We start from the raw sequence: 12,452 nt of genomic DNA on the forward strand, positions 1-12,452 counted from the left end.
CGTGAGGGTAGCGCCAATGCCCCCTGGGGCCCATGGAGAGATGGGGCAAGAAGCCCTTCAGGGACAAGACTGCAGCCTCATGTCACGCAGCCCCCATGGGGCGACAGGGAAATACTGAGAAGTCTTGCTCCCAAATGTGGGAACTCGCATGGCCAGACGCCAAACCCCGGGAGCAGAGAGCCCTGAAGCTGCCTGTCAGTCACCACCCCTGCAGCCGCACGGCCAGGGTGAGTCACGCACCTGCTGTGGGGTCCCAAACAGGCCTGGGCCCAGGCGAGGCCCCCTTCCCACGTGGGGCTGGGCTCTGATCACGAGCAGAGGGTGGAAAACCCACCTGGGAGGCCGGGGAGGCCCTAAGTATAAAAAGATGGGCTGCTTGTGAGGACAGAGTCTGGCCAGGCACTTAAGAAGTTTTTCTCATGGAACAAAAACAACAAACCCCAGGCCTGGGACCCGCCAATATGTCCCCTCACAGGCCACCAGACAGGCATGCAGATCTCAGAGAGGCTGAGCCTGCAGAGCCCTGGTCTCAGGTGTGGCAGCCGTGTCTGAGCCACGCGGGCGTGAGCAGGGCCCCCGCACACAGGCACCTGTGCTGGAGGACGCAGGGCTGGGGAGGGGATTCTGTCCCAAATGCGACGTGCACAAACTACAAAGGAATTGTCTCTGTAAACTGTGCCAAGCCACACGCATCCACCGAGGCCACGCCTTGCACTCGGGCCGGAACCTCGAACGCTGCTGCTGGTGCCGGCGCCGCCGCACATTAGACACGTGCAGGGAACATGCAAGTCCAATTCCGGCTCTGTCCCCTCCTCCTGCAGGAGCCAACGGCGCACAGGCCCTGGAAAGCCATGTTTTTGCAAGGAGACCCCCTCCCCCCACCGGGAGAGTAGCTGCTATGAAGGGTGGTCCCGAGGGCTGAGAACAGACACCAAGCTCACAGGGTCCAGGTAGAACAGCACGCCGCCTCGGCCAAATCCTTCCCTCTGCGCATTAGTCACGGTTAAGACCCGCCTAGCACCGCGGTCCCGCTGCTGCTGGGTTAGTGGAGGTGAAGCAGACAGGTGGCGTGCGGCAGGGTAGCGGCAGCGGCGGCCCCGTGGCCCTAATCACAGTAAATGTTATACTTCTCGCCGCAGAGCACCGGGGTGGTGAGCCCGGCACCCTCGGCCCTGTCGCTGGCGCAGGCGCAGGTGTGACTTACGCTCGGGGTGCCCGGCTTGGCCTTGGAGGTGGCCTTGGCACGGCCTCGCCGGGTCTGCTCATGGTCCAGCTCGAGCAGCTCCAGCCGCTGGGTCAGCGCCAGCTTCTGCTGGATGGCCATGCGCAGCAGGGAGTTGAGCGTCTTCTTCTCGTCCTCGGCGGCGGCCAGCTGCCGCTGCATCTCGTCCAGCTGCGTGATGTACTCGTCACACCTGTGGGGGCGCCAGAGGCAAGAGCGTGGCTGAGGACCCGCGTGGAGGGCCTGGCGGAGGAGGCGGGGAGGAAGAGGCTGTGCACTCAGCGACTCCGCTTTCTCCAGGAAGGGCTCCCAAGCTGGTTTTCTCCACGGGAGGTAGCCGGGGCACCCACCCCTCACGGGTAAACCTGAGGGCAGCGTTTGGTGTGTTCCTGCTCCGTGCACGCACACAGTAGGTGCTTAGAAAGTCACCTGATGGCAACCAGAGTCAGCGAGAGACACATATGGATGCGCCCCCGGCTTGTTCTCTGCTTCGCTGGGACATGTGCCNGGGGCTCACGCCTCGTCTGTGAGCCCCTGCCCCCTTCAAACCTCATGCCTCCAATCCGCCCACTGGGGCCTGGCCTCTCCGCCTCCTCGTCTTGCATGTGAAGCAAGGGTCACACCGGGCACTGAAGCAACGGGACCAGCGGGCATTACCTGGTGGCAAACATGGCTCGCAGTGAGGAGAAGGTGGCCGCGTCCTCCTTGAGGGCCTTTAACTCGTTACGCAGCTTCATCATGGTCTCGGTCACCATGGCCTTCTCATTCTCGTACTTGCTCTTCAGGTTGGCCAGGGCCACCTCGGCCGTCTAGGGGTCAGACACACAAAGGGCACGTAGTTGAGAAACTTGGGAAGGGGTCCGCCTGCCTCAGGGAGTCGTGGCGGAGGCCATGGGAGGGAGGAGCCCCACCGGCCCTGTCCGCCGGCCCCGCACCTGCTTGTTGGCCTTGAGCACCGTGCGCAGCGTGGTGATCTGCTCCCGCTTGGTGCTCAGCAGAGACTTCAACTTGAGGATCTCCTCCATGAGTGCCTCCCGGTCCTTATCCGAGGCAGGGCCCAGCTCCTGGGAGGCCAGGCGCTGCCGCGACAGCTCCGTGGTGCGGTCCACGGCCGCCTGCAGGTGCCTGATCTGGTCTCGGATGATGGCGATCAGGTTGTAGATGTTCATGGGCTCCCGCCGTGGGTCACTCAGGGGCGAGGGCAGGGAAGGGCTGGGCGAGGGGCTGCTGTCCCCCGCCCCAGCCTCTGAGGCTGGCGGTCCTTTGGGCAGGACGGGTGAGCGGCGCTCCCGGGCCTCGGGGCTGCAGTGGCCGGCGCCGGCCGCGCCCTCTCGGTAGTAGTCCAGCACGACACGGGTGGGCGTCTCATTGTTGCACATGCACACGTGGTGGTAGAGGTTGGCCAGCTCCTCGCTAAAGGTCACCAGCTCGTCCTGGGCCACGCTCAGGCTGCCCTGCGTCTCACCTGCGACATCACTCACCTTCTTCAGCTCCGCCTGCAGCCGGGCCAGCAGCTCACGGTCCTGGCGGCCGGCCTTCTCCAGCAGGGAGACCTTCTCGGTGAGCGCCTGGCTCTCGGCCTCATGCCGGCCCTTCTCCTCCGCGTGCCGGGCCTCGCCGGCCTCGTGTGCGCTGCGCAGGGCTTTCAGCTGCTCGCGGAGCTCACCGGCCTCTGCCAGGGCCACGCGGTACTTGCAAGCCAGGATCTCAGGCCCATTGATGTCCACCTCGTAGTAGTCGCCATCCTCATGGCTGTCCCGCTCCTTCTCGCTGTCCAGGGCCGTCCGCCGCTCCTTGCCGGCCTGCAGGCGCCGCAGGGCACTGAGCTTCTCCGTGAGGCGGCTCACCTCCTCGTGCTGCTCTGACAGGGCACCCCGCGCCTGCTCCAGCTGCTTCTGTGTGTCCTGCAGCGTCGTCAGCAGGCCTACCTTCTCCCGCTCCAGCTGCAACAGCACAAGAGGCCCGTCACTAGCCCGTGGGGGCCGCACACCCGCAGGGCCCCGCCCGTGCCGCCGCTGTCACCCTGCAGGTCTCTGTAACAGGTGCAGTGAGTGTGTCACACGCGGGTCATGACGGGCCCTCCCCCCCCCGAGGCTGGGGCGCTCCTCTGTGGAGATGCGAGGAGAAGGGGACGGGTGGGGGCGGGGGGGCATGGTGCAGACCCTCGGATTCTGTTCCGTGCAGGGCAGGGAACCCTAACGAGACTCATCCGCAGGACTCGGCACGGAACCCCATACGGGGCACCGCGAGGGGGGCAAGGAAACCTGGGGCGGCTGGACCTTCCATCTGGTGGCCAGAAGCCCACGGCTCCAGCACCTCCCCCGCAGCGCCACAGCCCCACCTGCGGCAACGACGCAGACTTCACAGCAAACACAGGCGAGAGGACGGGGCAGGGCTGGAGACGAGGAGGGTGCACGTGGCCCCGGGGCGGTGAGACCTGGACCCGCACCTGCACCAGCTGCTGCTTCAGCTTCTGGATCTCGGAGATGTTGAGCTCGCTGAGGAGGTCGGACACCAGGCTGGGGGAGGGCGGGGCGAGGCCGTCCTTGGAGGGCGTGGAGGTCCTGTTGTCCAGCGGCAGCTTGGCGAGGCCAGCGTGCTCGAAGCCGTTGGCCAGGGCTTCGGCGTCATCGCCGAGCTTGAGGCCGTCCAGGGAGACGTGCAGGTGGCTGGTGTACAGGGAGTCGTTGATGCTCATGTAGTGCGACAGCTCCTTGCGCAGACTCAGCTTCTGCTCGCGCTCCGTCTTCAGCGTCTCGAGCGCCTCCTCCAGCTGCCGCTCCGAGATCTCCTTGAGCCTGATGGCGTCCTCCAGCTGGCTGTTGAGGTACTCCGTCTCCTCCTCCAGACGCTTGATCTCATGCTTGAGGCCCTCAAACTCCACCTGGAAAAGAGCAGCACTCTCCTGTGCCCGAAAGAGGGGGGTGCCACAGCAGGGGATGGGGGACCCGGGGGTGGGGCGGGGCTCTGGGCACAAGGTGCACACGCACGTCAGCCCACACCCGGGACACTTGTGTACGTGCAAAGCGCGCCGCCCATGCAGCCAGAGATGCTACGGAGATCAGAACACACACATCCCTGCTGCAAATGTGTCCAGTTACTTAAAGCACTACCAAGTGTACACTCGCTTTAAATCTTGTGAAACTGGGGTTGCCTGGGCAGCTCAGTAGGTTGAGTGTCTGCCTCTTGATTTCAGCTGAGGTCATGATCCCCAGGTCGTGGGGATCGGGCCCCATGCTGGTCTCTGTGCTAAGCATGTAGCCTGCATAAGATTCTCTCTCTCAAAATAAAAAAGAAATTCTACAAACCTACTTAATTAACATTAAACATTTTAAGACACATAAAACACGTATGTCCATGACCATCACCTCCAACCTTGTCTCAGGTCACAAGTGCAGGTGCCCTGCACCTCGGGGGCAGCCAGCCCTCGAGTGAAGCCCGTGCTCTCTGGCCCGGGACAGGCAGGGCCCTGGCCACGCCCCGTCCCCAGCAGTGTGCGGTGCGGCCCCAGGCTCGGCTGCGGGGAAGGGGACGGGGCAGCTCCCTGCGGCGCGGACACCTGCCTGGCTCTGCCTGAGCACGGACACCTGCTTCTGCAGGCTGATGTTCTCCTCCTCCAGCTCCGAGCAGTCCTGCAGCAGGCGGGCCTCTCGGAACTTGTACTCCTTGATGTCGTCCCGCAGGCGGCCACGCTGGGTCTCCACGTTCTGGTTGATCTGTGGAGAGGAAGGCGGGTGTGGGCAGCTGGCCACGGGCAGTGTGCCTGCAGTCAGCAGTGAAGGGTGTCAGCCCGATCTGACCCCTGGTGTCTGCATCTGTAAAATGGGCTAAGAGCAGTTCTTTCCTCACAGGCCGCAGCGGCCTGACCAGCCCGGAGCACCTGACCCCACAATGCCTCCTCAGCGCCCATCCCAGAGAAGCGGAAACAGGTCCACACAGAAACTTGTGCCCCAGGGTTCAGGCGGCGTTATTCACAGCAACCAAATATGGAAACAACCCAAAAGCCCACCAGACGATGAGCAAATAAACAATACGTGGCACATTCACGCAAGGGGACGTGTTCAGCCGTGGCACATTCACGGGCTGAGGTGAACCCCAAGCCACCAGACACATGGCTCACCCACTGTGTGATCCCATATTCGGGAAATGGTCAGACCAGGCCCATCCACAGAGAGCGAGAAGGCGGCATATGGGGTGGGCGGGGGTGGGCGCACCTGGAGGGGCCCCCCTCTGGAGAATCCCGGGGTGGATTTGGGATGGAGCACAAATTCGTGTACACGCCGGGTGAGTGAGCTGTACGAGCTGTGGGTGATGTCACACAGCCTTGAGGATGCAGGTACCACCTGTGTGCGCTGTGCACTGAGACTCGGGATTTCCCAGCCTGCCGCCACCAGGCGCCGGGCCCCTCGACTTCAGTCCTGTTGACGCTCGGGCCGCCCTGGGTGTTACGGGACGCTCAGCAGCCGCCTGCCTGCTGGAGGCAGCTCCACTCCGCCCTGTGGCAACTGAAACTGTTCCGGACACAGCCAGCACCCCCTCGGGGAGGGCTGACCCTACACAAGCTGCCTCCCACCTGCCTGCTTCCACGCTCCAGGCGGCATCTGGCGCCCCCAGGCCAGGCCAGCACCCCGGGGTCCTCGGCTGGAAACACCGTCGCCCCCGGCCCCTTCCTCCACCCTCTCCCCTGACACACTGGCCTCTCCGCTGGTGCTGGGCCATCTCGTGACCACATCCAGGCTTCGCAGACGAGATTCCAAGATTCCGTGCAGGGAAAAACAGTAAAATAATGCCAGATTGGGAAAAGGAAATAGGACCAGAAAGAAAAACACGAGAACAACAGAAAGAGGGAGTTGCTGTACAGCACGCACTCCTGACAAATGTCACTACCAAAGTCTTCCAGCAAAGTGACCCAGAGGAGGCTGAGAGTTGACACCAGAAGAAACAGACACCAAGTTACAGACTGGAGGAAAATCAAGGCCCACCCAGAAACCAAAGCTTCTGTCAAACAGGCAAAAATAAGCAAAATGTCCCAGGATGAGCGGCGACCAGAGGAACCAGTTACTCCCATTTATCTGGAGAGGCGGCTGGAAGCCCTCCACACAGCTGCACTCGGTCCTCCGTGTGGGACAGTGTCACGGCCAGTGTCAGCGCCAACGTGGCACGGCCCCACATCCAGACACAGGGTCCGCCAGCCTAGCTGCCACCGTGCCCGTGTGGTAACGGTGAGAGTACTGTGTGACTTAGCACAGCACCCTCCCCACCGTGCAGGTGGGCCTCATCCAATCATCTCAAAGTCCTAAAGACAAGACTAGAATTCTCAGGAAGGAGGAATTCTGCCTCCAGATCCCCTGGGGTCTCCAGCCCTTGGCCCACCCCGCAGATTCTGGACCCACCCGCCCCCCANCCCTCCCTCTCACTCCCACGCACGGTATCTCACAGTATCTGCGGGCCTATTGCTCTGGACAGTCCTCACCACCAACACGGTGACTGACCTGTAAAAGCCAGGGCTGTGTGCTCAACACTGCCACCCGGCCACAGCGGGCTGGGGCCTCCCCCCTGGGGCTCAGCCCACCCTAGTCCGACGCACCTGCGGGGAGCACCGGCCTACTCCGCACGGAGGACATGGAGGGGAGACGGGGTCGGCCCTGAGAGGGACAGAAAGAGGAGGTGCTGCCCACCGGGGGCCCCCCAGGAACCTGCACCCTGGAACCTGAACACCAGGCTGTACTACTGAGCTGAACCTGCACACGGCCTTTGTCCTTCGTTGAAATTTAACTCACATGCTGTGAGACCACCCGCTGAAAGTGGACACCTCAGTGGCTTTAGTTAGCCCTGTGTTCACTGTTACCCGGACCCAGAGCACTTCGTCACTTTCCAAGAAGGACAAGCAAATGCTTGCGCATCCCTCCACCAGGAGCACCTTGCTCTCCGTCCTAAGTCGTTTTGCTTGGGGTGCAGGAGTCGCTCTAACACGTGTGGCACGGCCTGACACGGCCACCTGGGGCAGAAGCCACAGCCCGAAACCGGCCGGCTACCCACATTTGCACGGCAAGACCAGCAGACCTCAAGGCCAACCAGATGGTGGAAAGACAAACGTGGGGCAGCTGCCCCGAAGGCCAGGGCCGCCTCAGCCTTCCCAGCTCAGGGTGACGTGTGTGTGGTGCGGCCCACGTGGGTGCTCAGGAGTCACGTCCCACCCTGCTCCGTCACCAGGAACTACAACACAGCCTCTGATCGTAAGCACCGGGGCTGACAAAGGGCACACGTGGCCCCGTGGGCAGCCAGGTGAGGCGCACGCAGCCAAGCCGGCCCCAGACACCAGGTGACGGGTGAGGGTGCCGCGTGCTGAGGCTGCAGGAACTGAACCTCTCGCTCTGGTTCCCACGCAGACACGGCACCTCTGCCCGGCCCACACCCGGCTCTGGGGCTCAAACAAGCTCCAACTGGCCACCAAGCAGTTCGGTTTTCCCTAAAGTCAGCATCTTCTCCCAGGTAGCCTGTCAACAGCAGCCCTGATGACAGGCATGAGGTGCAAACACGTGAAGCCCCGACCCCCAGACCTCAGCTTCCTCGTCGGCAAAACGGGTGTGATGACGGGGCTGACCTCAGAGCCCCCAGCCCATCTGCCTGGCACGCTCCCACCCCAGCCCCCAGCTGCCCCGAGGAGAGTGTGGGAGCAGACACTGCCCTTTGATGAGGAAAGCGTGCGAGGGCCCACAGAGGACAGACATGGCAGGGACGCTCCCTGCTGGAAGGTTCCACAGCAGGGGCACACTCCAGGTCTGGGTGCTGGCGGCGGAGGAGGAGCAAGGAGAGAGACAGGAAGGGGCATCGGGAGAGGGAGCCCAGGGACCAGCCTCACCTGGGTGCTAGTGACAGCCAGACAGAGGGACACAAAGTGGCCCCCCACTGCCCTCCTCCGCGACCCGGGCTAGCCCCACCGTCTCAAGGCAGGCGCTGCAGGCGTCTGACCAGAGTCCTGGGACGGGCCACACAGTGTGGCTTCTGCAGGGACAGGCACGGTCCCAAAGCTCTGCTGTACACATGGCAGTGGAGGCGCAGGGGACCAGACACCTTGGTGGAACTAACTGTAATCCACCAGAACTGGGTTCCTGGGAAGCCCTGTGCCCACAGCTGCAGCCGCCGGCGGGAAAAGAGCTGGCTCTGGGGAGGCAGGCTGGGGAGCAGCAGGCGCGCCCGCCTGGGGCCAGGAGGCACCCTCTCGTGGGTGTGCAGGGACCCCCGGGGTCACTGCAGAGGCCAGGGAATGAGGCGGGCGGGGGTGAGGGCGGGCCACCCTGGGGCCCAGTCAGGTCTGGGCCTGCTGCCCGGGAGGAATGTGCACTTCCCTGTAGGGTCCAGCCCCTCATCCGGGCGAGGCTCCACCCCTGATGCCTCCTCCACCCGCCCACTCTGCCTCCAGGCTGTCTTCCATCCCCTGGTTTGGAACCAAGTGCCCTCCCACACCAGCCCCCCACCCCACGCTGCAGAGCCCACCTGGCACCCGACCCACCACCCGCCTCAGCCGGTGAGCAGTGCCTGGCTGGCTTCCAGTAGGCTCCTGGCCGCCCGTCGTCACCACCACAGCAATCAAGCCCTTCCTGGGTCTCACCCTGGGGGTGGGGCGGGGGCACAGGATTCTGCTGGAACATCTCTGTTATTTAGGCCTGGCTCTAGACACTTGGGGCCACCAGGACAGCAAGGTCACCTGGGCGGGCGATGCTGACTCCTCTCCAGCCCGGCAGCCCCCACCCCTCCCTAGGGCAAATCTCTGGAAGCTTTCGGGTGCACACCCCGACTGCCTCCAGCCAACTGCGGCCACGCCCAGCCCCCCAGAGCTTGCCTTGGGCCTGTCCACAGACTGTGCAGAGGTCAGAGGTCAGCACCCTAAAGCTGCCAGCCTGGTGACCCTGCTCCTTGCTTTCTCCACCTAGGAGATGAGGGAAGCCATTGAGAGAATGAGTTCCAGGGTGGGGCACGGCTGTTATAAACGTCACATGACAGGCCACTGGATCCTCCTAGGGGGGCGGACACCAGGCTGACTGTCATGGGGGGGGGGGTTTGGTCAGAGGGTACGGTGCAGCTGGGTATCACTGCACCGGGAAGGCGGCAGGACTGGGCACTGGGCACCCAGTTCTCCTCGTGGCGGGGTGTCTGCTGGGTGACCCTGCACAGCCCACACAGCCGCACCACACCACCGCAGGCGTGGGGCGGCACTTATTGGGGACAGCGCTTGGCGCAGCTGCCTGGCAGCGGCCATGAGTCCAGGACCAGCAGAAGAGTGACAGAGGCAGGTACAGACGGGGCTGGCGGTGGCGGGGATGCTGCCTGGTGGCAGTGGGGAGCCTCCACCCCAACAGGGCACCTGCGGGGCAACAGGCGGGGCCTGGAGAGAAAGGCAGCCGAGAGTGCGTGCGGGTGGGGAGGGGCAGGCTTCCTCCTGAGGCCCCACCAAACCTGCTCTTGTGTGGGCCTGGCTGAGCTCATTTCCTGATGCCCAAAGCCAGGAGTCAGCAGGTCACTGGGGCTCTCCCGACGGCCCACATAGGCCCTTCTGGAAGAGGCAAAGAGCAGCACAAGGCTGGCTGGGTAAGAGCCTGCACCGGCTGTTCTGGGCCAGGGGGCCTGGCCAGCAGTGAGGCTGAGAGACCCCTCAGGGAGATCAAATCCACATCCCCAGCCGCCCCTCCTCCCATCCCAAGCAGGGTAATCCCGTGGGAGGAAATGAAATCATGCACTCTGGCTCCACACAGCCGAGGACAGCCTGGCTCTCGGATCCAGGCCACGCTCCTCCCAGGCCCGTAGGCCTTGATGACCTCTGACCCCAAACCAGGGGGGTGTGACTGCTCCCCACTGCTGCCAGGCCCTGGGCTCTGTCCCGAACCTCAGCAGAGTCCCCTCCCAGCCCTGTGGAATCCCAACCACCCTGAACCCGCACGTGGGAGTGTGGAACCCCACGCTGGCCACCACTCAGAATCGTCTGTCCATCTGGTCACCTGTCACCGCCCCCCACCCCGGTAAACAGAGGGCAGAGAGCAGGTCCCCCTGCGGCCCAGAGCAGACAAGACCCCTTCCCCTCCTGATGAGAACCCAGAGGTCCCAGGGCCATGGCCCAGATGGCAGTTCCCACGGACTCCCCACTCCACCTACCGCCCCAGCTGCTGCCGTCTCGAGGGCAGCAGCACAGCCCTCTACCTCCCTGCCCTCCCGTCTCCGCCGGACTTGCTGGGGTACCTCCTTCAGCTCCTGCGCCACGGACGCCAGGCGCTCGCTCTCCGACTGCGTGTTGGTGAGCACGTTCCGCAGCTGCTTCAGCTCCGTTTGCAGCTCCAGCACCTTGCGCACATAGTACTGCTCCTTGGAGGCTGACTCCTGGATTAGACTTTCCTCCCGGCTCTCGCCGTCTGCGGCCACCTTCTTGTGGTTCGTGTGCGCCTGTCCAAACGCCTGTGTGGAGACCAGACACTCATGAGAGGGAGGCCGATGCCAGCTAGCCCTGCAGCCAGACACCTGGTAGGGACGATGCCCGTGTAAGTGTGCACAAGCCGGACATCGGGGAAAGACACAATCAGACACAGCAGAAGCTGGACGGGGGCTGCTGGACACCTAAGGGCTACATGGGGTAGCAGAGCTACTGCTACTAGTCAGGTGGGGATGGAGCCAGGGAGGAGCTAGGTGGGGCTGATGGCCAAGTGGGGCCAGGCTAGGGAAGGACCTGGGCCGTCAGGTGACCAGATGGGGGCTCAGCAAGAGGAGGTGGGGACAGGACCTCCAGCCCCACTCTGTGCAACACACTCTCTCTTGGAAGTCAGGCTGCTGACCAGGGACCAGGCAGAGAGAGCCTGCACTAGGCAGGTCTGAGGTCCACACGGCACCACTCTGCCCCACTCTGATCCCTCTATTCACCTATTCTGAGACGGTGGGGGCCCAGGCCGAGTGATGGGACAGGAGCATGGATCAGGATACTCAGAACTGGTGGACAGACCACTGAGTGTGCCCCAGTTGGGACACCCCACCCGCCTGCCCAGAGCCTGGGCGGAAAGTACCAGAGGGGAGAGGACGCTGCCATCCCCACCCCCAGACCCAGAGAGGGCTCTAGGCTGGGGGCAGGCAAGGCAGCACCGTGCCCTGGCTCAAGGAGGAGTCCCCAGGGGTGAGTGCAACCTGCCCGTGGCCCCAGATGCCAGGACACGACCCCCACGGGCCTGTGGCATGTCCTCCCCTGCGGTCCCTTTCCCAATGGCCACCCTATGCAGACTCTGCAGGGCTCCCAGCTTACAGAAGAAAAACAAAGCCCACGGAAGGCTGCTGAGGAAGAAGGAAGTTGATATCTCTGTTTCTTGAGAGAAACAAGTGCATTTTCACTTATTTGCTATTCGATACACAGTATAGATTCTGACCAAGAAAACAGCTGGGAAATATGCATAAGGAAAAGGGTGATACTGAGCAAGACCAGTTCTGATCTAAAAACTGAAAACACACAAGCTGGTGGGGGACGAGCTAGAGGAAGGGGAGCCTGGTTGGAGAACGGCTATTTCCCGAGGACGGGGGCGGGTCTTGCTCATCTGCCCCCAGCCACCCACACAGCCTGCTCTGGGAAGAGGCCTGTGTCTTTTCAAACCAAGTCAGCTCAGCTCTGTCCTTCCTGATGCTGCCCTCCCGTGGCCCAGTCCCAGGGAGACAGCAAAGCACAGATTCCTGTCCACACCCATCCTGCGTGGCAGCCCCGACACCCCGGCCACACAGCTACCTTGGGGTCCCAGAACCTGCCCGGCTTCTCATGAGGCAGGTGCCCTGGAAAGCACTGGCCAGCTGGGGGGTGGGGGGGTCTCTCCAACTTCCAGACAAGCCTAGGAGGGCAACCAGGGCAGAACACGCTCGTGAGCCTCAAGCTGGAGCGTGGACATCTCACCAGGCGTTGGGGCGACCATCAGAGGTTGTCCTGAGGCAAGACAGCTACACACTGTGACACACGCGGGCATGAGCACACTCACGTCCAGACCAGCCGGCCTCAGCCCAGCCCCCACTCCGCCCACAAGCACAGAGGTAGCTTTTCAGACACAGCAGAGCTGGGGGCTTGCACCTCCAGCTGGGCTGTAAGACAGTAACAGGGACTGCGTCTGCCTCCCATGTGCAAAAGCTACAATTAACCGAGAACTTCATGTGACTAAACGATAATTTTCACGTCACTGGACATCAGGCAGCGAGGGGTAGGACATGCCCATGAAAG

General features: G+C 63.1%; 1 protein-coding gene across 1 annotated transcript in view; it reads right to left on the reverse strand.

Annotated features, from left to right (window-relative positions):
• The window catches only part of BICD2 (BICD cargo adaptor 2), a 36,460-nt gene continuing 24,008 nt past the window's right edge, over nt 1-12,452 (reverse strand). The window contains exons 4-9 of the mRNA XM_077773950.1: nt 10,457-10,669; nt 4,786-4,938; nt 3,672-4,106; nt 2,158-3,165; nt 1,880-2,031; nt 1-1,415 (exon numbers count right to left, since the gene is read on the reverse strand). Of these exons, the coding sequence (XP_077630076.1) occupies nt 1,106-1,415; nt 1,880-2,031; nt 2,158-3,165; nt 3,672-4,106; nt 4,786-4,938; nt 10,457-10,669 (2,271 nt within the window). The 3' untranslated portion in view covers nt 1-1,105. The remainder of the gene's footprint in view (nt 1,416-1,879; nt 2,032-2,157; nt 3,166-3,671; nt 4,107-4,785; nt 4,939-10,456; nt 10,670-12,452) is intronic.

The sequence above is a fragment of the Crocuta crocuta genome, unplaced genomic scaffold (assembly GCF_008692635.1).
Source record: "Crocuta crocuta isolate KB4526 unplaced genomic scaffold, BGI_CrCroc_1.0 scaffold866, whole genome shotgun sequence".
Classification (NCBI taxonomy): Eukaryota; Metazoa; Chordata; class Mammalia; order Carnivora; family Hyaenidae; genus Crocuta; species Crocuta crocuta.